Here is a 26,111-nt window from a genome sequence, read left to right on the forward strand (position 1 = left end):
TTCATTTCATTAAATGAATGAAGACAACTGGAAGATAAACGCTCATTGAGGAGGAATTTCATGATAAACTACTTCAATGAAGGGATGGAGAAGTTTACGTATTCTTGACATAACAAAGTCTCTCTCTATTACAATGATATCCGTTTTAACGAAGATGGTTACTCCAATAAATATAATTAACATGAAGATGAAGACATAGGTCGTAAATCTGAAGGCAGTTGATAAAAATCTCCAAGATACACTGGGTCTTTTGGATCTGGAAATGAAATAGACAAGTGAAACTTAAAGATTTGCTTTGAAACTCAAAACCTAATTCATGGCTATTTAAAAACAATGGATATCATTCCTGAAGAAGCTAGAATTACGATACAAGAACTGAAAAACTTTGAATGATTCACGACTTTGATAATCCAAACAGAAGCCTCACTGTTTGATCATGACCTGATTTAATTTATCAACGATCCAACCATTCTCGTTCAAGAGTGCCTGCCCCCTCTGTATGGAGACCGCATGGAGAGTCTCTCCACAGATTTATAAATAAATATAAGTGGGAAACACATTGAAGAACTGTACAGCGAGGCAGAAACAAGAGTTTATACTTACGTTTCATGCACTGAATTGACTTCTGAGTCAATTCTGCCACTTTCACTTTCGTTTTCACTAGAGTCTTTTATTTCGTCATCCTCTTCAGACTCTACCGGGTGATCGACAGGAACCACCTCGTCTTCATGTTCATGTTGTCTCCCTTCGGTTTCTTCCACGTTTATGTTGTCGTTTTTTCCTTCCGAGTCACTCACAACCACAGCCGGAGTGCCAATGGATTCGGTTTCTGGCAGACTTTCTGTCGGAGACGAATCGATTTTCGTCGCTGACGGCTCTTCAGTTTGGCGAAAGGAGGCTCCAGAAGCCTCCCGTTCTTGTCTGCTGGCCTCCGTACGACGCCGGAAGCTTCGGAGGGCTTCTTTTGCTCGCATCGATGTAGTATGAAAAGCCATGACAAAATTGAGAAGGCTGTTCTGTTTAGTGCCATCGCCTCCTGCTTCAGACTATGAGAAACAATCATATTTAATTTTGTTGAGGAATGTGACAGTTGGGAGGACAAAGAAAGATTGCTAACTTAAATCATTCAATGGTAAGAGAGCAACAAAATAACACAAGTATGAGTAAATTATCGAGTTAAGTATTAAGCACAACATAGAGAAGCACAAGCAAACGAAAACAATAAACGCATCAATTTGTATCACCTTCACCGAGAGAAAAAGGCAGAAAAAGAAGGCAATGGTTAAAACAAAAATAACGTATATAAACTAAGGCAAAGATTTTGGTTAGAAAAATTCTTACTTGGTGAGAAAGTGGAGGTGAAGGACTGCCAACCCTTTGGGAATCTAAACCTTCAAAATCAAGCGAGGAAAAAAAAGTAAATGGAGAAATGAAGCATGAATAAACACAATAAATGAATAGAAAGCGAACAAGGATTTGAACAGAAATTTTTTTACACGTGCTAGAGAAAAATGTAAATAACAGAGTAATGCAACTAACAAAAGGCATTTCAACGAAGTAATCAATAAATTCGTGAATACAATAGGAACAAATAACAGTGTTTCATACATAGCATGCAGCTATTTGTATTGATACCAGAGTCTTTGAATCTTCAAGTCTTGTGGTGCATGTCGTAAACAACGCAATAACTAGTTAAAAGTTTCATGATCGTAATTATGAAATCAGAATCTGAGTGTGAGTGCAAACCAGTTTAAGGGTCTAGCTCCATTATTTATTACCAAGTCGTGTAGGACCATTTGCCAAAGTTCCAGGTGACGCACTTTCGTCAGCAGCCAGCCGTTCCTTCATACGTAGTTCGTTGAGGTCCTCTCGTACTCGCTCCATATGACGAGTTAAGTTCTCAGCATGACATATCATTACCTCCACTCCAGATGACATACGAGCCTCCTGCGTGTTCAATTGTAAAGCGATTGTAAACTCTGCTCTAAAAGTGACTGGAAACCAAGTATCATTTTGACCGCGAAAGAAAATAAGGGATTGTTACTATCAGAGCCCAAAAAACCTACATTGTATGGAAATCAACTACTTTACGTATCATTTCGTTTACGTTTCTTCCAAATAGGATAAAGGAGATCTTAATCCTCTCTTCGTTTGATACGATCAGCACAGTGTCCTTCTTTAGCCAGGTTCAACCATAAAACGTTTAAGCACAACAAAGCGTATTTCGATTCAGCGTCGTACAACCAAAATCGAGTAATCAGTACAACCAATCCGATAAAAGGAAATGAAAAAAGGAGGCAAGTTTCTAAAGAAACCGTACAGTTGCGACGGTGCGAGAGTATAACAGGGTAATTTAGTATTATCAACTGAGTTGATCAATGCGAATGTCATTCACTCTAACGAAGGGCTAACGCTCAAAACGTCAGCTCTTAAACTCTTTACAGTGGCCAATTTACATTATTAATTCACATGATAATACTAAATTACCCTAATTCTGAAAGTGGTGCGAGTTTTTTTGGGCCAATAATAGAGCAAATAAAGAAAAAATAAAGCACTTTCGGATAACGTTCGACACCAAATTGAACATTGAGCTTTTACACGGACGAATGGTTCTTACCAATGGTAAGCGACCACGACTTACAAAACGAATTCAACCAAAATGGTGGAAGGCCACTAGCATGGTTTCAGTAACAAGGTGAGGAAGAATAACCAAATTTCCGTGCGTCGTCACTGACCTGTTTGACACAGCCATGTTGTTCTGTTTGAGTAATCATCCTTTGCGAAGATTTCTTTACTATCTCCAGGTGCGTCTTTAAAACTGACAACATATCCTGTTGAGGAATTTGCTAAAAATTCTGAGCATATATGCAAACTTGTGAGACCAATCATGGTTAGGTAAATGAAATCTGATAAATTCCACTCCGAATAAACATGCATCTACCATTTGCCTACTTTCACCGTACTACCACCTGAACTGGTGTTAAAATTAGACCGAACCCTACAAGCACTGCTTACGTTACCGATTGAGGCCGTTCAGGATAACTTGTATGTTTTTACCTCAAGGAGTGATCAACTTCTTTTTTCTCCTTTCACGTTCGAAACATTTTCAAACAGACAAGTAATACCACCCAAGAAAGTTATCACCTACAGGCCTCTGTCTTGATATGGCACCAAATTCTCAGCTTTGGTCCACTAATAAATGTATGGTCATCAGGTCGAAGAATTGGCTCTCAGATCTTAAGATTCAGTTACAAAAAACATATTATGAAAGCCATCATACCTGCATATCCTTAGTGAAACACAGTTGCTCAAATTCCTGTTGTAAACAAAACAAAAACCAATTTCAAGTTAGAACAAGGGTCATGTTAAAGTGACACATGCACCAAAGAATACGATTAATTTGCTATTAAAATATCAAGAAAATAAGTTAAGATATCGAAGGAGAAAATAACACACTGTAACAAAGGATATTAAAAAAGAAGGTAAAATTTTTAAGTTATAAAAGACAGGAAGCCATTAGAACATATTGCGGTTTTATTACCTTGAGTGTGTTGGACATGCTCTGCAGCTCTTTGTTCATGTTGCATTCTGCGATTTCTCTGGCACGCGCCTATGCAGATAAAAGCACTGGTTGTGTATTGTACATGCATAAGAAAGAATTGATACATTAACAGGCTTTTACTAATGTACTTTAGTATAACTGGTGAACCAAATCTGCTGAGACAACATTTCTCCCTTTCAATCCTCCACCCACGCACCTTCGCCCACCCACGCACCTCAGCCTGCCCACGCACTTCCGCCAACCCCCTACCCCTCCAAGCTTATGAACTCCAATGAATGCCAAAAGAGGGAAGAAAAAAGCAGACTACATGTAGTCTGCTGCAAAGTTATCATTAAAAAAAAGGAATGAAATACCATACATTATGACAAGAAAAAAAAATTTACCTGAACTTCCAGTCGTCTATTTAGGGTCTCTTGATCTGTTTGGAAAGCTAGCACCAGAGTCTTGAACTGTTTCTGATTACCAAAGAGTCACGTTAGCATACTTCCACTAATTAAATAAATACCATAAAGGCAACTACGAAATAATCAAACTAATGGTGCATTTTCATTGCTTCGTTCCGTTGTTTTTAAGTCCTAAATGAAAATGAAATACCTTGCACCCACTGCATGGCGTTGGATACCATCTAAAGTAGGAGGTTTTAAAATCCCATTTAATAATCAAGAGAATGACTTACCTCAATTTCCTTATCATTGAGGACTGGCCTGGTGACACAAAGTACAAAGAAAAAACACGCTGAGTGTCATCGCAAAAATACCAATAAATACAAGTCAGGTTATGGGAATGTGTTCTGACTTGATAACTAAGTAATAGATAGCGTTCATCTATTCACTTGAAAAAGTCAAGAACAAAAATACTTCATTTCGGTATACGTGGGATCCAGACGAGTCAACTTACCTCACGCGTAGAGACACTCCATCCACAAAATTATTACTTCCGACTGAGTTTTCGAGCGCCGCGCTTGTTGCACTTTCATAATCAAACTCTTCTGGGATTTTAAACGCAACAGACAGTTTCTTTCTCCATAAGTTTGTAGCTGTCTTGTCTTTCTCCACCGACAGAGTTTCTTTGCTAGAACTAGAATCCTCCATTGTGATTTTAGTAGGAGTCTCTTCACTAGACTTAAGTGTTGTTCCTAATGTTCTTATTTCTGGACATGGAGATTCTATGATCCCTGATTTCCGTCGCCGCTTCTCCTCATTTTCAAAAATATCTTCCTCAGTACATGTTCCTTTATCAGCAACGCCAAGCTCCCTCTCCAACCTCTCAAGTTCTCTCAGAAGTTCTGTTTGGGAGCCTGTTGATACCAAATCCTTTACATCTGTCTGACAGCTCGTTGTTAATAATTCTCGATCGTCATTTTCGACTAGTTGTACGAATTTACCGCTGGGTGATTCAGAGGTATCCTCCGACTCATGTATATCAATTTGTGGGCTTAATGAGTCACTTGATGAAGACGACGATCGAAGCCTAAATAGGTCGCTATCCTGAAATTTTTCAAAAGCTTCTTCTTTTTGAAGAGTTTTGGTGGTCTCTTGATCTGGATAGTCGCTTCCAACGCCCTAAAAGTGTAAGTGCAAAGGATATCAAACGTTACTATCAAATCATACATTAAATCCAAGCAGAGAGAGAACAAACAGAATAGAAAAACAATGAATAACAACAAGAAAACAAAACTGAACGAAAATGCACATGAACAACATGGAAAAAACATGTGAGCTTAGATCAGCAGACAAATAAGCAAGGTGTAAAAGCACATCGCAAAGACTTGTAATAGTGAAAGAAAAGCAAAACGAGAAACTGTAAAGATGGATATGTCCTTCAGGCTTCTTGCCAGGCACAGTAGAAACGTAAAAGTTTAAAGCTCGCGCCTACCTAGAAGGTCCTACTAACCTTGTGCGGCTCTAACTCTATAGAGCGTACTTAAACAGATTTGTAGCAAAACCTAAAAAGCAACCGATCGGCTTGTGCGAGCTAACCGATAGGATTTACGGGGAAAAAACACGACGTCTTCTGTCGCACAATCGCGACAAACCAAAGCCATTTGCTCTGACGGGGGAATAACGCTCGAAACGTCAGCTTCAGAAACTCTTTACGGAGGCTAATTTACATTAACAACTCAGTTGATAAAACCGAACTTGAAAACAGAGTGGAGTAGCCTGGAAATAAGAACGTCATTGAGTGGCGTAAGAGCGAAGACATTTTATATTGTAAATACGCATTGACCATGAAATACCTGCATCCGTTTGCTTCTATCACACTTTGAAACAAAATCGTACAGTCTTGTTCTCACCATGTAGCTGGTGATACACGGAGAAGAACAGCGAGGTGACTGAAAATATATAGCTACCATGAGTCGCGCATAAGAAAATAAATAGGGTCTAAGAAAGATAACACAACAGGAAAAAAACTTATTAGACGATAGAAAACTTGGGTTAGGAAGTTATTTATGAGTTAGGCAATATTGGCTGTTAATGATACAAGTTATGGTTACCTGCCTACTTCTACTGAGAAGATCCGAATCCGAACCAGGTATTGTTTCAAAAATTTCTTTCAGCTCATCTGAGTGTCTTGAAATTGACATCTGAATGGATTCCTGTTTGGGAATGAAGAATTTCAAGATATTTAACAGATACGTTACTGACCCCCCAAAAAAAGGGCGAAGAAAGCAACTTGTCAAGCGAACTTAATTTTCCAGTGTCAGCATTCGCGAGTTTTGCTGCTAAAGAAAATGCATTATTAGACGCGCGCGGATAAAGAGATTCGCCGTCATTTTCATTAATATCGGGGTAATAAAATGAAACGCGCACGCGTTTATGTTGAGCATTGCGACGCTGGGGTAAATTCCTATGATCCACGTAGACAGCATTTTCTATCGCTTTTCAAGCAAAATAACCCTTACGGGTTTTGGGGTGATTAGGAGAAAAGTTTGTCATTAACGAGCTGAAAGCTAGTGATCAACAAAGCTTTCGTGTGTCCAACAAAAATCGCGCGTGGGTTATTATGCCGGTATACTGAGAGAAAGTGCGGTATTTTGTTTTAATGAAATCACCGTGGGTTTATCAGTGCAACAAACGATAAGTTCTGTTAGCGTACGTAATGTCTCAGTAATTCCAAGTACAAAAAATTCTACAACAGTTATTTTGACAGTAGTAAAGATATGTACTATAGATTCCATCGCCCAAAAACCAGACATTGGAACCAAAAATTGCTCAGACATTGTGGAAAATGGAAACCGGCCTTACGTGACTATTTTCCTTGCGAATTAAAATTTGAATACAGAACAAGACTAACCTCTAATGATGACGTTCTTCTTTTCTCCATGCTGAGCTGCGACGTTGCTTTCACCAATTCGCTTTCCAGCTCTTTGATTTGTACTAAAGAAATGAAAATACAACAACACTTTAGAAAAAATAATGACTGTTGCCACTATTTGAAAGAAAAAAACCATCCTACCTAACAGAGTTGTTTGCTGGCTTTCCAACTCATCTTGATTTCTGTAAATACAAACCATGGCCACATGATATCCTCATACAAGATATATAAACCAGTAAACTCTAATAGTGATTATTATCCAATTTCTCCTTTGTACCTAACGTAAAGGTTATGAGAATAGAGAAAATGATCCCTAACTTAAAAAGTTTCTGATTGTTTAACTGTAAAATCTCTTCGTTTATACCAGTAGAAATGTGCGGAGGAAAGTGTGGAGAATATGCCTACTGATGTTAAGGTGTACTGAGTTAAGCAAACTAATATATTTCCTGCCTATACGATACCACTTAAATATTGCCACCTGGACGCACAAGCTGTTATCATTAACCTCACAAACTCTGTATGCTGACAACAAGAATCAAGACCTTACTTTTCAAGTTGCACAACTTTATCCTCAAGTCTTGTGGTTACACGTTTCTTAAAAAGAAAAAAAAACACAAACAAAACAAGAAAATTATATGAAATAAAATCATTTGAATAAAAGAATTGCAGAAGTTTGCGGATTCCATCTTCTAACTGGGTTTCATAGTCGCCCGTCAACTTGTGGAAGTCAGCTTCAGTCATACTGGAAAACATAACATCTCCTCATAGTAAAATGTGTGCTGTGGTTTCAATTTTTCTTGGTTGAATATTTTAAAACCAGTAATTGGGTTTTTCATTGTTTAATATTCATTATCATGATCAAAGTAAAGGAAAAAATCAAACTGGAACGAAAAATTTTAAACCTTGCAAAATTTGAACCACAACATATAAAAAAAGGTAATGATTTATGAGTAATTTACCTCATTTTCAAGACATCTTGAGAGACTTTCCTTCTCAACCCTATGAATAGAAAATACCCTTAACATAGAAAAGTGATCCCTAACAGGGGGTTACAATAGCAGCTTGTAATGCGCTAAATACCCGCTTCTAGCCTCTTCACAAATGTTATTGTATCCCTTATAGAATCCTCTTCAAATTTATTTAAATTAATTGACTCCGTGGAACAACAAAGCAACAGAAATTGGAATAGACCACAAAAGGCTGGGAAATGTAACTGCAACAGTCTAGAGGCTTCAATGATTCCCAGGGGAGCCTGAACCTTCCTAGGAACACGAGGCTTTCCAGGCCTTTAAAACAACTCGCCTTCTATTCTAAACTACCCATTTGAACCTTTTTTTAACCACTGCCCTCTGAATAAAAAAAACTTATATAAATTCTACCGGCTGATAAACGTGCATAGGTTGTACAGTATCATCCACTTTATTTGAGAATCTCCACGCTTTAAAACACAAAAACATAACCTACCTGGCCTTGAAAAAATCCAAGTTGACGGTTGATAGCTGTGGGGGAAATATTTTGGTAAGATAAACATGGTGTCAGCATTGGATTATATGCATCCGCACGAAGAAACTGAAAAACCGATGTTGCAGTGCAAGTCTTTAGAGAAATCGATTTGAACAAATCATGTCTTTAAAACTAAAAAAAGAAGTTATAAAAAAATAATAAAAGTATACGAAACGCACAGCATCGTGTACCTGCTGTTCAAGAGATTCCAGCTTTTCATTCTGTTCCACAACCGTCTTCATGTCCTCTTCATGTTTGCCCTCAAGTTCCAACAGCCTGTGATAAAAGTTGCAAACCGCTTAAGGATATATCTAAATTTGGCTCCGTACCATACATGTACATATGTATGCGACCACACAATATAAATCTATCTAACTAAAGGTTGGTGGAGAAAACCAAGCTTTCTTAATTACTAAAGATAAATCTAAAATTCGCGATGGATGTACATGCAAACAGAGATCAATGAGCTCAGTCAGTATGTAAAAGTTACAAACTGACAACCAGGGGTAAAAGTTTCCTTTTAATTGTGGCGTAAAACTACGTCCCAAGTGATCAAGCCGGCCAATGAGAACAAAATAAAATTCCAGAGGACACACAGAGTGAACACATGTAGGGATCAATGCGGGAAAACATGGGTGACCAGGCCACGACTAGTATTAAAGTTTGGCAAACGGCAGGTTGAAAAGATGGAACGAGTTTTGTGGGCCAGTAATAGAGCGTTGCGATGCAAAACTAATGCAACTCGGACTACTTTCGAACCGCCATTGGAAACTGCTCTAAGAACAGAATACACTTACTTTGCACTGTTTTCGTCATTGAGTAGAGCCAACTGCCGCAGCTTTTGATTTGCCTCATTACGTTCCTCGAGAAACTCTTTGTTCTCTTCTGTGGGATGAAAAACAGAAGCCATGTTAGATAACAAAAATCCAGGAAAGATGGTTAAAGTTGTGAATAAAGTAAACCAAGAATACAACCCCAGAAAAAAATTCCGGGACTTTTTTTCACATTTTCTATCATCTACGATGAAGAAGGCGGTTCCAAAGATAAACGTGAAAACGGTCACTCACTCTCAGTAATTCTTGCTTTGCTGTTATCAAATGTTATTTTCGGTCAGTTTTCACACCCGACACTATCCACACTCACAATCTACAACTTTCAAGGATTAAAAACTGTTAATGTAGAATCCGAGAGTTACCAGGTTTTTCATGGCCTGTAGGGAGTTTCCTTGCATGGGTACTCACGTCCCGTTCGTTACTCCCTTTTGGCAATTTTTTTTTTTTTTTTTTTGTACGTGTAACTTCTCGCTTATTACTTTTGTAACTCAGTAGAATGCCAATAAAATTAATTAAAAAAAAAAAAAAAAAAAAAAAACCCTTAGCTGTGGACAAGGTTTTCCCTTATTTTGCTTCAATATTTTTTCTAAATTTTAGAATATAAAAATTAGATCTTCTATGATCTGCCTTTCACCAACGCAACTGAGCAAAATCTTAAAATATCACAAAAATAGGTGACAACTCAATCAATTGACTTATATGGACAAATTACACAACAATATCACTCACTCTTGCTATTAAGTTTTTCCTTTCCTTCTCGAGTTAAAAAGTACTTTACATACCTTTCAGCTTTCTCACAATGGCAAGAAGTTTCACAGTCCTGAAGTTAAAAAGACAAGAAGAGTGTATATGGGTTTACAAGTGCAACAGTTGCTCCAGCAACAGTGTACTTTAACTCTTCATGTAGAGACTTCCAAAGCTCCAGCATTGGAAAACAAAATGTTTTAGTCTACGAAAATAATAAATATTTAATCGAAATCCTTTCAGAAGATGAAGTCAAGAGATTGCGATGCTAAAAAAAAAAGAGATAAATTAAGATGGTAATTTGATGTGACGTGAAAACGATCTATTCAAGGAGGTACATTTATCTGCACTAAATAGAAATTTTATTCGTTGAGTTCTAACTCACTAAACTGTACCTCTTCTCTGCAGCTTTTTTCTTCATATAAAGAGAAGACGCTTTTTCTGCAAATGTATCCATCTCTCGTGTAAGGTGCTCTCTAATAATCTAATTGTTTAAAAAGAAAAATGAAGTTGGACAAATATTATCATCATTGTTAGACAATACTGGATTTAAAAAAAAACAGAACTAAATTTCCTGATGAGGACTCAGAATTGTTTCTCTGTTCCATACTCATGACAGAGCGAAAGATCATTTTATCTTTCTTTAAAACTTTTTAGCATGTAAAGGAAATCACAAATCTCAGTGATTTATTTTGTCCACAACCACCATTACGCTAGCATTATGTAACTGTACGCTCATTCATTTTGACTCGACTTCCGGCCTACGTCCAATAAACATAAACAAACCTAACTTTGTTACATCAAGAACTTAATGTTATTGCATACATTAAGTAGGGAGTGTATGTATATCATTCAAACTTCGCATTATCAAAGTTCAAACAAAATTTACTACTGTAATACAGAAAGAGAGTTCGTTGTACTGGCAATTTTCAATTGAATAAAGATTCTGAATATGTACCTCCCGCTTATCTTTAACATCCACACTTCTGTTCAGCGCTGTCAGATCATCGAGATGTTTCAGGGTTTTTTCTTTCTTCTCATTGAATTCACTGGCCTTAAATCAATACGAAATACAAAAATATAATTCGAAAACGGAAAACATTTATTTACGGTAAGTTTTGCAATGTGCATGAAGCCACACATTTTGACACACGTACCAGCTGTCTTGCTGTGAGACTGTATTTCTCAAAAGAAGCATTTGTTCCAGTAGAATCAAGAGATACTCCAGACATCCATGACTGACTCAAGTCAGTCAGAGACGTATCCATATCATCAACATCAAGGCTGTCATTTAAACTGAGTCCACCACTCACCATTGGAGAAGGAAGACCTATGGTTTCACTGGTCTACAATGAAAGCAAAAGATTACATGTCTACTGACTAGCTGAATAACAGCAACATTTTGTTTCTTTCCAAACCAACCATAGAGCTCAGTAAAGTCAATGCAATCAAATACCGATTACTTTAGACACCAAATTGAAAATCATACTAAGTAACACAAAGTAATTTTGACCTGTGGATGACATCCAAGTAAAAGAAAGGAACCTCACATATGAGCTGTGATTACAAGACTTCAATGGAGAAAAGAGGCCAAAGATATTTGGCCTTCTAGCTCACCTGCTGTGACCATTTCCTTACTTGTACTATGATTAATATTTTCATAATTACATCAAGTGTTGATGATTAGGACTTTTTGAACAGGTTACAATGTAACTATTAGTTATATACTGTATCATACATAAATCAGATTGCTCTAGGCATTCCTCATCACTCATAGGATAAGGCATGATAAATAATACTCATACCTCCTGGTCCAGGATCTCCTGCTGCAAGGAGGACTGACGCACAAATGGTGTGCTGGTTGCTACTGGTCCATTTTGAACCAAATTATTCTTTTCTGCTGATAATTCACTCCTTTTTAGTCTGTAAAAAGGCAAAATAGTCAAAACAACATTATGTTTCAGCACTTCACTTCTATCAAAATAGGATGTGAGCTTTTAACTAAAAATGAAAAACAAATTTGTGTACAATTGGCATGGAACTTGGGTCTGTGAAGAAGCCTCCTAGCACTCTGGCCAAAAAAAAAAACAAAATTGTCAAAGGCTCTTAAGAGTTGTTGTCGCACTTAATCAAGGTCATACCTGAGAAGGTTGTCCTCAAGTTCCAACACACGATGTTCTAATCTGCCTTTCTCCCTTTTTAAGGCCTGAAAAGAATGAAAAAAAAATAATAAAAAATAAAATGCAGTTGTATATATCTGTTGCTTGAATTTAAGACTGGAAAAGTGGCCTTGATTTCCATATCAACAAAAGATCCTCGAGTACAGTCTATCATTACTTCATGTTCACACTGTATATTGATACCATACCTCATTTTGTGATGCAAAACCTGCCATCATTTGAGAATTTGTGGAAGATTCCTAAAACAAGTGGAGAGATACAAGATAATATTCACTATGGGTGTACTGCTTCATTGCACTTGATGCTTGATGATAATCAGCTGAATTTTTGTTCATATTTCAGGATCGGAGGTGATCCACAACTGGTTTAATCAAGATGGGTGCATGTGTTTTTTCTTAACTACAAATTGACCAAAATGGAAAGATTTGGTATCCTCCCCCCATTTAGTTGTGGAAAGAAGTTAAGTGTATACTTATATGTATACATGTACAGCTGTAAGTGGCCAAATAGATACACCAACTGGTTCAAAGATCAATTCTGGAAATATACCTATCAACTGTCTGTAAATTATCACTCAGAAATTCAGTTGGCCGATTTGTGGAGCCATCATCAGTGGATATATCAGACTAGCTCACCTTATACTTAAAATTTTATCACCCTTGAGCAGATTATTTTATTTCAATTGCTTTAACAACAATATTATTTTTCTCATTTGTTTTTTTAAGCACCAAAGCTGTACATTAACAGTGGCACTTGCTAAATTATCCATCCTTTTTAAATGTTTGGAAGGTATACAGTGTAATTACCACTGAGACTAAACATGTTTAACACAATGAAAAGTTTAACATAAAATCCTATGTCCAAAAAAGCCACATGCATACACTGTACATTTATTTACTTTAAGCAAAGAGCAAGAATAAATACCAAAATACCTTTGCAATCATGTCATTTTTAACTCCTTGAATCTCTTCAAGATCAGCACAATATTGCTATCAAGAGAAAAACAAAACATGTATGTAAATATACATCTAACAATTGTTTTTATAACCAGGATCATTTAAATCATCAGCAGAAGGGAGATTTGAAAGGTACGAAACCTATCAATATACTTATTATGTTAAAAGACATACAAACTGAAGATGATTAATAAACAAAAATGAACATGCTACCTTTTGCTCAGCTAGATCATTAATAAGTCTTTTTCTTTCTTCTTCAAGAAGTTCAACTTGTGTTTGAGTTTCAAGGAGCTAAGTAAAATAAATGGTAGTCATAATTACCCTCAAACTGAGCTCTTTTACATGTACAGATACAATGTATAATATCACGTTCAAGCACACTAATTAAGACTTTTCGTCAGGGGATATTGTTTTGCTTTAAATTGCATTCATTTATTTCCACTCAACTTACAGTGGCTTTCTTATTGAATGTGGCAGAAGTTTTGGTAGACACCTTTATGTTGTGTAAATTACTTAATATAAATAACAAATAAACACAAGTTGAGACATGATGCACTAGAACTGATTATATTTTGTTTGCAGTGTTTTCTTTTGGTTGAAGCAATGTCCCTTGTGAGCCACTGCAGGATTGTATTTCATTCATATTGAGTGATAGGATGAAACAAATCAAAACAAATTTTTATTTCTTGGTACTCATTGGAGGTGAATGTTCCCAACATTTTAATTACAACCCAATAAGAAACTGCAAATTTTAGTGACCCAACAACAGGAAAAAAGCACAGTCACAATAAACAGCTAAAATAGAACCCAATATATGTTACCTTTTCATCTATGTTCTTTAGATTGCTTTCATATAAGGCGCGCTCTTTTTCCTGATGGAAATAAAGAGAGGGTGAGCTGGAATACTGCAATACTTCAGAAACTTGTTAATAAAAATAAAGCAATTGGTAGTTAAAAAGCTTGTGGATATACCAACATCCTTCTGTGAAAACAAATTGGTGACTGAATATACATTAGACATTCCTGGGACCCTTCAAAGAGATGTGCTGGACATTGTAACGCCTCTGAATTAATATAATAGAACTGTTCATGTGGGTAATTGTGATGAATGTAAAAAATCCAGAGGCCAATCTCCATTTTCTATTCAGACATCACAATAATGAGGAAGTCACTCAAATTATTGGCTTAGCAATGCATTACTGAACATTTTCTTGACATTGGCTGAGCTGGACAAACACACAAACTTATGACTTAGATGGAACACTAAGTAAAGTACATGCATGTCTGTTTATATTAAAGAGATTAAGTCCTCGATATAGTAAGAGGATTACACTAACCAGCTGTGTGATTTTTGTTTGCAGGCACTGATTTGCTTCCATAGCATCAGCAACTAGTAAGACAATATAAAAATGTAAAGTGAGCCATTTTTTTCATCATCCTGTACAATTCAAAACATTACAGCATGCAACAAATAACAACATGTAAACAATCAACACTGCTAGTATTCACCAGGTGATGAGGTCCGTTGTTTATGTGTCAGTATTTGTGAACTAACACCCTACAAGTCTACTAGCCTTCATCAGGTGATGAGGTCCATTGTTGGCGTGTCGCTATTTGCGAACAAACATGCTACAAATAGTAACACATAAACAATTGACCTCATTGCCTGATGAAGACTAGCAGTGTTGCAGTTGAAACATCGCAATCAACATCCAAAGTGACATCATCTTGAGACACACAAATAAAGTTCATCTCCTGTAACATACCTGCTTGCCTCAACTCAGCATTTTCCTTCTCCTTCCCTCTACTCTTTTCAATGGTAAGCTGGGCACTAAAAAGACAATTCTACCATCACCAAATTTAACCACAACAATTAGTTACCTACACACACTCACTATCAAGATGCCCAATAATTCACTGTACCTTCTCAGTTGCTTTCTTAGACTTTCAACTTCTGCAGTAAGTTGGTTGTTTGCTTCTTCTGTGCTCTCCATCTTGGAAAGAGTGAAAAAAAATTCTTTGTTGATGATTGCCTAGTGCATTTTTTCCCTCCTTTTTTCTAGGGGCTGGCTGAAAGTAATGGGGGCCCTGGGTACTTCAATATTCTCTTCAAGTGAGACAGTAGGTTAACCATAATAAAAATATTTGAACACAACATATACAGAATAATTTATTATGCAAAATGGAAATTCAACAAGTCTAAAAAGTGGATTGAATATTTCTAGATTACCTGTGCCTGTATGGCACTTTGCTGTTCAATGAGACGCTTGTTATTGAGCTGAAGAGTTTCAATGGTGCTCATCAATTCACTATCCCTGCCAAAAAAAAACACAAAAATGAAAACATTATCATTTAGAAAATGCCACTTATCATTACAGGCCTAGGAAAAATCCAAACATTACATGTACTAGCATATGGTGCCTTAACCAATTTCCTTACCAGTTTCAAATAATTAAGAAATCAGAGAACAGTCATAATAATGATCACACAATTGAAAAATATTCAATTATGCTTTGCCCAAATATGTGGCATTCCAAGACCCCTTGGCAACCAATTTAAACCATCAATTTAAAAATAATCTGTAACTGTAATAAATATGCACTTGTGACCAAGCTCATCAAGTTCAGAAGGCTGGATATTTGCCAAGCTCTTCTTTTACATTTTCATCATTTTCACTATATTGAAAAAAGATTTTCCTTCAATAAGAATCAAGAATTATTTATTTATTTTCAAGCCCTGGGAAAGAAACCCAACTGTGTTTGTAGCACAATAAAGTCACTGATAGCATTTATGTTTCTTTAATTTGAATGTCATCTACTACTTTTTGTGACCTGTTTTCCAACAAAGTTGAAAAATTATGAACTTAATTTGTAAGTCCACACAATTTTTTCCATGAGCAGGATCAAAGTGAGCAATCCAGAGCAGGCAAGAAGGGCCAATCTTACTGCTCGGGTAGACAATCGGAATACATGAGTTGTTTTATATTACTCACAGGTGCTGACAGTGATATGATAAAACCACATAAGAGCTTATCGAGTTTATCAATTCATTTGATGGTTAACAATCTGTATCAGTGAAAGGCGAGAACTAACCAGTCTTTGGTGGGAGATGATCCTCCTAGGCCCTCCACACTGTCTGAACTAGCATTTGGTATATCTGGTACTTTATTCAAATTTTGTCAAAGTAAAAACATTAGTTGCCATGAAAACTGGCCTAAAATGAAAATAAATTAAAATCCAGCTTGACCATAAGATTTAACTGAATTGTGAAATTGTGAATTGTGAAGTTTGTCTATGTCCACCTCCATGGGACAGCCAGGGGGGAGAAAATTTGCCTGTCTAGCATGGAAACCTACTTGTCCTGGTGGTCCAAAGGCTTTATTCTCCCCTTTTTTTGCTCTCTCTAAGGCTATTGTTAAAGATGATGACCTTACTTGCCATATAAACATGTATTAAACAAAAAGAGAGTAATTTCAGAGTGCAGAAAAAAGCTAATTTAAAACTGTACAAAGTTATGTACAGATCTAGGGTTGCCTGTTATGGATTTGCAGTGTTCCTTTTCAAGTACTATGGTATAATCTACAGTAGTAAGTTGTGATATAGCACTAACATTGCCCCCTAAAAATGTTTAGAGTTGAAAATCAAGCAGATGCTGTGCTATTGTAAATTTTAATTTTCAGAAAACTATACTATAACTACTCCCCTTGAGCTGAAAAGTAGAGAGAACACTAAATTCAGTGTAGGTTAGATTTAAAAATTGCCAGTATCAACACGAAGTAGGAACAACAGATAAAAATAACCCCACACTAGCACCTACCAAGATCAAATCTCTTAGGGCTGCCAAAAGATCTTGCCTCTGGTGAATCCTTAGACATGAAAAAAAAAAAAAAACTTAATTTGCCACCTAATTAATAAGGGGTGACTTCATCTTCAGTGTCCTGTTTGCTTACATTGAAAGTTGTATCTCTGAGCCCGTAGAACCCAACAAAGCTGTATAATTATAAGCCATTTGAATTTCCATCAAGCATCTACTCTGTTAGCAGTAAGTGACCAAATAAAACAGAATACAGTCACCAAATGCCATGCAAATCTTGCAAAAGGTTGAATATACATTCCTATGTATTTTTCTATGTAGGATGAATGTTCTGAACTTTGAACAGGAAACCAAATCAAAAGCTATAAGTAAATTATTAACTATAGTCTAAGCTTTTTGACTTAGAGTGGAACAAGAAAAACTGACTTCAGAGACAGCCAGTTAAGACACATAGAGATGGATGAAATGGTCATGGCTCTAACAACAATAAAGTAACCCGCACTCAATGCAAAATAATTTGAAGTTAAGTTAACCTTCAAATCTTAAAAAAAAACTACAAAATCTTGATGTAAAGTTTTGTTGTGACTTACCACACAGTTTACAGCAACAGGAGAGGGGCATTCATCATCAGTATTAACATAGCTGAGAAATATCATGGAAAGTAAAAATTCAATACTTCAAAACCTTAACATGCTGTAATTTATAATTATGTATTCCAAACAAAATGAAATGATCCCAAACTAATTTGATCTGTATTTCCATTCTTGTGTAAGGACTTAATATATGACATGCCTTGAAAAAGGAAATTACAGTAAATTTGACTTGTTTAAAATCATTCTGACCTGAAATCAATTGTGACAGAAAATTATGCAGTGAGATATCAAGATTAAAGGGTTGAATATCTCAAAAAGTTTTCATACATCTTTATGAAAACACCTTCTTGGGGTTTGTGTAAATTATGAAAGTTAAAAGGATTCATCTAATGGATTTTGTTTGTAATTTTTTTTTCCAAAGTTACAAAATTTTACAGCCTTTTGCACCCATACATATTTGTAGCGGTTGTCGACCTTATCAGCATTATGGGCATGACATAACAATCCAGGTGTAAATTCCCATTTCAATGGAATCTGAAACTTGCACTGTCAATGTATATGTCTGATACAGTGTAAATAGATTCATTAGAGGTAATGAGTGCCTAGTATATTTGAGCTGCATCACTTTTAATTGTCTCCTGTCTAGATTACAGTATCATGTGCATCAAGTATATCTAAAAAAATCAAAGAATTTTTCAAACCTTTGTCTTCTAATCTCAGAAATCCACTCTTTGATACCTTCTTGGAAAGAAGTCAAACCGATTTCCAAATCTCTTCCATCTGGATCCAAAATTAGGGACAAATCATCCAGACTACCTGCAAACTATTAAAATAAATGAAAAATTCTCATTAAACAACAGTACCTCCTTGAAAAACCATCAGAGCATGTATAGAGAAATATTGATCAAGATATTATTTGTCAATAATGAAGCACAAATTAAAAAAAAAGAGACCACCTCATCATTTATATTACTTTTGTGTTCACAACATTTACAGCTTTTGTCGTGTGCATTCAGTTTGATTTGAGCTGTCTAGGATGCAACCAGGCAGAACGGTTGAACAGTCAATGAGGCATTTAACAATGTTGTGATCACGTAGATTAAGAGAACAATTAATTCAAAGAAATTGTTTTTAAAATATTCATAAACATAGTTGTAGCTTAGAGATGCCACCAAAACTTTGCCCTTTTTGGAAAATACATTCAGTAGTTAGATAATGACATTAAAGATTTTAATAAGAAAAACAAAGATGCCTGGCACCACAGTTTAGTTGCCCTTGGAAACTTAAATCTTGGAAAGAAGACTGCACTAGTCACCTTGTGTATTCTTTCTTTGAATATATCAATATTGCCTTCAGCATCTGTTGCATGCATGGAGCCATCAAAAAGTTACAAGAACAGCTGAAATTCTTTCTCCTTTACTAGCTACTACTCCAGAGTATATATATCCATCTTCAAATATCATTTCAATAACAATTTAAATCAGATGGGAGCTTGCATTTGCTTCCATCTGCAGCACGAACCCTTGAAAAGCAATGCTTAGTTTTAAACGCCACATTACGATTAATAATACATTAGTGTTGCCATACAACTAAAGGGCAATTCAAGAACACAAAAAGGTTTCCTACCAAAGATTTAAGGCATTGTGTCATGAGAAATGACAGCTGTATAAGATTCTAATGTTATAACAATTTACGTTCTCGAAAAAAATTAGGACTTGTAAAAACAACTTATCAACACAAAGTGCAATGATATTAGTAATTAGTCATCGGTAGCAGTTTCTTACATAAACAGATCCTCCACTTTTGAACATTTCGCTGACTTCTTTCCAGTTGAAATGTAAATAAATGCAACCTCGTACATATTTAGAAATTGAACACAGTAATTATTGATTTTGGATACAATAAGAACATATGTTTTAAAAACAGTGGCAAAATATTATTTTGCAGTTTCGAGAAGATTGTATTTTTCAGTTGGTTGCACAGTAATCTAATCTGCTTATCGCATGATTATTAAGCGACAGAAATATGCTAAATTAAATTTACTAAAGGTAAACAAACGGACGGTTAAATATAAGACGCACCTCCAAACTGGAACAACCTTTGAATTTTTAGGAAAACGTTTATCAAAACAAACACAATCAAGCTGTTCGTGTTCAGCTAGGTTTTAAAAAGACTTTTATAGAACAATTCAAACGCTGCCACCGAGGAATTTGCAACCCTTAAATGAAACTAAGATGGTAAGAATCAACGCAATTTGAAGAGCGGAACACATTTTACGTGTAGGTGTAATAAGGAATCATGAGCATCGGGGTGTTTTTCAACTTTTGACTGAAATTTTCAAAACGTTGGACTCATCATCAGTATATAAATGACCGTAATTTGCGATAAAAGATAACGAAAATATTATCACAAAACGCTAAATACCTCTTCAGTGCCGCTGGAAATTGCGTTACGGAGATATTCGATAAGTTTCGATACGGAAACTCGACCCGAATTATCCTTGTCACAGTCGTAGAAAAGATTATCGAGAACAGCATCGGCATCGTCGGAAATCTTAGACGGGTCATCGTCCCTTTCTGGCCCCTGGAAATAGGAAACCGTAAAAAATAAACGGATTATTGCAACCAAGGGATACCGGCTGACCAAAGAGAAGCAAATACAACTGCGAAACGACCTACGGCGAGATTAGCGAGGTGGAAAAAAATCGAGCTAAATTGCGGTCTTTTTTTACCGTAACCCATGCAATATCTTACCGCTGAGTCCATCATGAATTGGTAAGCATTTGACAGATATTATTGGTTATATCACTGCTGTTGTTTATCTGTTCTTCGGTTATAAATAAAATTGGCTTTAAGCGATCTCTTCAATGCATGCAGTTACACTGCATTTGTGCCCAATCGCTGTCACGGTCAAGCCTTTCAATTCTAGTTTCTTGGTTCGAAGTATCTCTTGTTTTTGGTTTAAAAGGATATCTGTTAAACATTTCGAGAACCTTGACATTTTGGACCAAAAATATCACACTACTAATAACTCGTCCCCATAGGCAAACGAACAAAGACGAAAATTAAACAAATCTAAAGGAAAGCGCGCCATTTGTTGACTCGTCCCAAATTTGGCATTTCATTGTCTACATCACCAAATATGGTAACTATCTTGAGCGTAAAAAGCGCGCGAATAGATGCTTATCTTTCCAGCGCTCACTCATTCAAACTTCATTTAAGCCGAGGTTCGTCCGCCTCTCGAGCGCGATTAGGAGCTGGAGGCTGTGGATCATCTGTGGATCGCCTCGATCACATAGATGACGTCATCCTCAAGAAAAAAATTTCAGCACTCTCCAATAACACTAACATCTCATAAGTACAAATGACTTCAATGTGTTGCTGATTTTAAACCAACATGCAAGAGGCGTCTTCTTGAAAGTATTCTTTAATTAGCTAAATATGTAAACTGGTATTACAAAGAATTATTTTATTTTCTGGAGTAACTTGTGTTGGTTGGTAACTAACATGACAAAATTAAAAAAAAAAAAAAGAAAACTCATCACAGCTTTAGTTTTCTTGGAACAAGCTTTCTTGGAACAGGGTGATGTATATTGAACATCATGGACTCTGCATTCTTTGTAAACAGTGTAAGAGGCTATGGATCTATCCTCTGCTCCTAGGATGGGCAAGACAGGTTCATCATGAAACCTAAAACAATTCTAACCTGAAACAATGTTAGTGAGGCATGTCATACCAGGTAAACAAGACATTGCTTTTGAAAAATTTTGGCTTCTGTTCTGGAAATTAGGACTCTATTAGGTTTTTCCTTATACTGGTTTGCAACGTTTTTTTTGCATTATTTTCATCTCTATTTTCATCATCTGCATTGGAACAAACCATTTTGAAAGTTTCCTTTTTGTTTTAAATTAATTATCTCCTCCTGTTCTGAGAAAGTGCTTAACTTAAATGGCATCAGGTTAGTTGAAACAAATCATTTACAAAAAAAATTAAGCTTTGGGTGCTTGTAAGGAAGTTAGCCAAAGTCTGCAACACACTCTCCAACTTATCTTTAATCTTGTCTGTTTCCAAGAGGTATTTAGTCCAGTTAAATGTACACCAGTCAGCTTTCACACCTTGGGAGTACGTGTCACACCTGTTTATAAGAAGATATCACACATACTCATGTCTGTCCCCCAATTTCTCCTACCTGATAAAAATTACTGTACTACTACCCTCTTGAGTAGCACCTCATGTTTGTTTTCTTTTTTGAATTATTCCTGGAGATGGAAAGTGAAATAAGCATGTGACAATCCTCAAAAACACTTGGCTTTGTTGATAATCCTCATTTCCATGAAATCTCTAAGAGTGTAAGAGACAAGATTGTACTGGAAACTCTTCAAGAGTGTCTTTTGATTCTTTCATGGAGTTTTCAGAAACCTCAAGACATCCCAAAAGATGATCTAGTCATACAAAAAAAATGTTCACACCTTTGACTCAAAAATCGTTCGGCAGGTATAGAAATATGCTCAGAAAATCATTACTTTTCAAGAATTAAGGGCACTCAGATTCTCAAGCTGACATCAAAGAATCTGTTTAGGGGCAACAAACAAAAAAGCAAAAATAAATTTATGTAATAAATTAAAAAATGAGACTTGAACACAAGAAACTTCATGGGCCTCAAATGGAATTTTATATTCATGTAATGGATATAAAAACCATCACAATTCTGTTGATAATAGTCCTCACTCCATTTTGAGTAACCTTGCAGCAAGTACATTTCAGCAAAATAGGATTTGGAGGGAAATTACAAGCTTAAGGGACTATCAGATTCCATAAATGTGAAAAACAAAAAAACGCCTCAAGAGCAGTACACTCCCAAACATGTCAAAACAACTTTTCCTGTAATATGACATTAACTACAATTGAATCAAATCAGAACTCAATTGAAATGGTTTAATGCCTGCATTGGTATTCTTCATAAGAGCTTTAGACCAAATTAATGCCAGATCTGGCTTTTCCTTGGAGGTCAGTTCCCATGCCAAGGTAAAATTTTCCTTACTAACAAAATTCTGGGTCACTGCTATGCTAGTTTTTAAATTAAGCACAACATGCCACCATCCAGCAGGGACAAAAATAACATCACCAGGATACTGAAATGTAACTAATGGTTTGTATTCCTGGGGCCAGGAGTTACACTGTGTTTTGGGGTAGATATTTATGAACCAATCACCAGCCTCTTCCCAGCATGAATCATTTTGATTCCATTTAAGCATTTCAGCTGGTGTTTCTGGTGGAAAAAGAAGCCAAAGTTTTTCTCCAAACAACAGTCTGTTCCACGCACTCGTCCCAAGGGGGTCAACATGAACTGCCGTTCCAGAATACTTCGGACCAATCAACAACCACTTCCACGGCGGGCGTTCTTCTTTCCTCAGGCACGCCAAATAATCCTGTTTGAAAAACCTGGGTGTCTGAAACAACTTTTTGACTGCAGTTTGTTTCCTTGCTGCACCTTTCCAGTGGGGTATCCAAGCATCAAAAATGTATAACGGAAATCGGTCTTTGCATCGTCTCGTGTAGATCAAAAAATCTTTCAATTTGATCTCGATTGAATAACCATCGCTATCTTCCCCACACTCAAAGTATCTATCTTTAAATAGCTTGAAGAAGCAGCACAATCGCACCAAAGTATGATTATCATGACGTTCACTTACCACCACTGGAATTTTAGCTTTTTCGAAGCGATCCCGAAATTCTTTCAAAGAAACGTCGTTCGTGAAGGTGTTCTCCACATTGAACTTGTTAGCGCTTGAAATAACTCGTAATCCCTCCACCACAAAGGCTACTTCTTTCCTGTGTTGTGTAACTTCATAGCATTCTTTATTTTTTAAGTGAGGGCGCACTTTCACTTTAACACGGTCGAAATTTCGGAGCAAACGATGGAGTTTACGATACCGTCTCATGTTGGGTATGCTCCTCCGCCATTACTGTGCAAGTATGCGAGGAGAGACTGGTAGCAATAACAGACTTTTCCAGGCTTTCCCGGTTGTTTCCCATCCAAAGCCGTCAAGGGAACCCTTTCCACTAAGCCGTCGCCATTCATCCATAAGCCGTAACCACTGAAAAGGTTTACCTGGCCGTCACTATTCATACAAAACCGTTCACGAATTCGCCCCTACCACCTTTGCAAGTTAATAATAATAAGTCTTTATTAAGCACTCTAAACAACAAACGTGTTTAGTTACAATGATATGAAATCAGCAAGTATAAAACTAATAAACTAACTAAATTACTAACTGAATAACTAATAAGAGAACAAACATCTATTAATAAAGGTCCTTTTGAAACGTTCAGTTCTGACAAGCGGGAGAATATAATTATGGCGCCTCTTACGTAGCGTATCCATTGTTCGCTCTGGTGGCAAAAGGTCATCTAAAGCTGTTGGAAAATCGCTGTCGGTGATCTTGGCCCACAACTTCTTATCTTTTAGAATAATAATATCTTCAATCGAAAAAAGCTCTTTACAGTAGCCAAGCTTAAAAGCTCTCTTGAACAGCCTGTCTATGCGACTCAGATACTTATGATAATACGCGCAGCCCCATACTTCTACAGCATATGTAAATATAGGTAGAATAAGACTGATAAAGAGAAGATGAAGATGATCCAGCGGCAGTCCATAGAATTTACAAACACGTAAGATGTACAGACGACTACTGGCTTTCGATATAATATTATCAAAATGTAAGTCCCAGTTACACGGATCAGATTGAAAAGTTACACCCAACAACTTCAGACATGGTTTACGCTCTATAGAAACCAGAGGAGCAGGTAAGGCCTTAGTGGATTTGCCTCTAAGAAGCATCTCCCACGTTTTCTTGAAGTTTAGTTGCATACGATTAGCAGATGTCCATGCGACGATCGATCGGACCTCCTCAGCTGCTAAATTGCCGTTATTAGCCAGCGATTTTACTGGAATACTTAATGTTAAATCATCAGCATATTTCACAAGTAAATTCTGATTTGGTAGAATGGCCTTAATATCATTGACCATAATAGAAAAAAGTATAGGGCCTAAAACTGTCCCCTGAGGGACACCTCTATTGATATTTACATAGTCCGTGACAATGGCATCAACAACAACTCTTTGTTTCCTGTTCTGTAAAAAACTAATAATCCAATTGGTCACGTATGGATTTATATCAAGTGTTTTCAACTTAGAGCAGAGGATATCATGAGGGACCGAATCAAAAGCTTTGCTGAAATCAAAAGAGAAGATTCTAACACAATCAAAACCCGACTCAAGCCATTTCAGCCAAGCATATTGACACTTAATTAAGGCCATTGTCGTATTGTGGCCTTTGCGGTATGCAAACTGGTCGAAGCTAATGAAGTTCTTCATATATTGAGATAATTCTTGTCTGTATACAAGACGTTCAAAAACCCTCATTATTACATTAGTCAGCGAAATAGGCCGCAACTGTGTGCAATTTTTAAAGTTGGGCTCTTTAGGCAAGGGAGTTATGTCGGCCAATTTCCAAAGATCAGGCACAATGTGATTTTCCAAAGAACAGTTGAAAATATGGGTAACAGCAGGAGCGAGGTCGTACGCAAACTCTTTCCAAAACCAGTACGGGATTCCATCTGGACCAGAGGCAGTTCTTTTTAATTTCAGTAGACTCCTGGTAACACTGGAGACCGTTAAAACAGGCATCTCGCTTGATTCCGGGATAGTGACAGTGTCAATGGGTTTATAAAGAGGATCAGTGTTAATGGAACAGAAAAAATTATTGATCTCGCTCGGGGAGATAATTGAGCTTACTTGCGAGTTGGTAGACTTCCTTCCTGTCAGGGAATTGACTGTTGACCACCAAGATTTGGATCCTGCACTATGTTTCTCAAAATTCCCTTTAACTGCTCGAACTTGATTATCTCTGATCAACTTGTTGATTTTCTCTTGAAGAGTTTGGATCTCAATCGAAACAGAATTTCCTGACATGTTACTTCGCCGAATCAATTTTCGCCGTTGGTCCAGTAGATGTTTGATTAGAGGAGAAAAGAACGGGGGGTCCCTATTAGACACACGTACTGATATACCCGGAAAACACTCATCAAACATGGTCTTAATCTTGGTACAAAAAAGATTAAGTTTTCCATTCACATCTCCGCATTGATAAACATTGTCCCAGTTATGAAACTTCAACAGTTTATCCATATCCAGTTTATGATGATCACGAACATCTCTGAACATCACAGTTTTCCTTTCAGCCTTAAGTGGGATTCTGGGATATACCAGGACCACAGAGTGGTCAGATCGAACTAGTCCTTGAGTGACCGATACTTTCCTCCAAAAATGTGGGACGTTAGTAATCAAAACATCCAAAATTTTGTTCTTTCTTGTCGGTGTATTTACCATCTGGAATAAATTTAGTTGTGTAAGAAAATCATTGTAATCTAGCTGATTGAGGTCACCACAAATTATAAGGTTGCTGTTAGGATTACCAGTCAATAAATGATCACAACTATTTGTTAGATGTTCCAATAAATCATCAGGACAATATGGCGGATCTGGAGGATGATAAACAGCAGCCACATAAAAGCTTGAGTTGGGAGTTGTAATTTTAGCCCACAAACATT

General features: G+C 36.6%; 2 protein-coding genes across 2 annotated transcripts; both read right to left on the reverse strand.

Moving 5' to 3' along the window:
* Nucleotides 1–36: 36 nt before the first annotated feature.
* LOC131788186 (inositol 1,4,5-triphosphate receptor associated 2) lies at nt 37–20,564 on the reverse strand. Its single transcript, XM_059105261.2, has 39 exons — nt 20,253–20,564; nt 19,924–20,082; nt 18,201–18,322; nt 17,497–17,548; nt 16,910–16,958; nt 16,186–16,255; nt 15,324–15,408; nt 15,017–15,087; nt 14,860–14,924; nt 14,431–14,483; nt 13,915–13,965; nt 13,307–13,384; nt 13,070–13,126; nt 12,326–12,376; nt 12,099–12,163; nt 11,763–11,880; nt 11,115–11,303; nt 10,916–11,011; nt 10,353–10,441; nt 9,996–10,033; nt 9,178–9,265; nt 8,572–8,656; nt 8,342–8,376; nt 7,837–7,876; nt 7,425–7,471; nt 7,019–7,059; nt 6,857–6,939; nt 6,057–6,158; nt 5,799–5,894; nt 4,460–5,124; nt 4,239–4,266; nt 3,946–4,017; nt 3,542–3,610; nt 3,281–3,316; nt 2,736–2,831; nt 1,779–1,947; nt 1,342–1,391; nt 604–1,046; nt 37–256 (listed from the first exon to the last, which is right to left on the reverse strand). Exons 1-39 carry the CDS (start codon nt 20,265–20,267, stop codon nt 43–45), a joined length of 4,032 nt encoding a protein of 1,343 aa, XP_058961244.2. The 5' UTR covers nt 20,268–20,564; the 3' UTR covers nt 37–42.
* A 1,583-nt stretch (nt 20,565–22,147) lies between these two features.
* Nucleotides 22,148–23,493, reverse strand: LOC131788190 (bifunctional arginine demethylase and lysyl-hydroxylase JMJD6-A). The gene has a single exon (XM_066170825.1). The coding sequence runs from the start codon at nt 23,438–23,440 to the stop codon at nt 22,397–22,399; it is 1,044 nt and encodes a 347-aa protein (XP_066026922.1). The 5' UTR covers nt 23,441–23,493; the 3' UTR covers nt 22,148–22,396.
* Between the last annotated feature and the right edge of the window lie 2,618 nt (nt 23,494–26,111).

This window comes from Pocillopora verrucosa, chromosome 1 (genome assembly GCF_036669915.1).
Source record: "Pocillopora verrucosa isolate sample1 chromosome 1, ASM3666991v2, whole genome shotgun sequence".
NCBI classification, from domain to species: domain Eukaryota; kingdom Metazoa; phylum Cnidaria; class Anthozoa; order Scleractinia; family Pocilloporidae; genus Pocillopora; species Pocillopora verrucosa.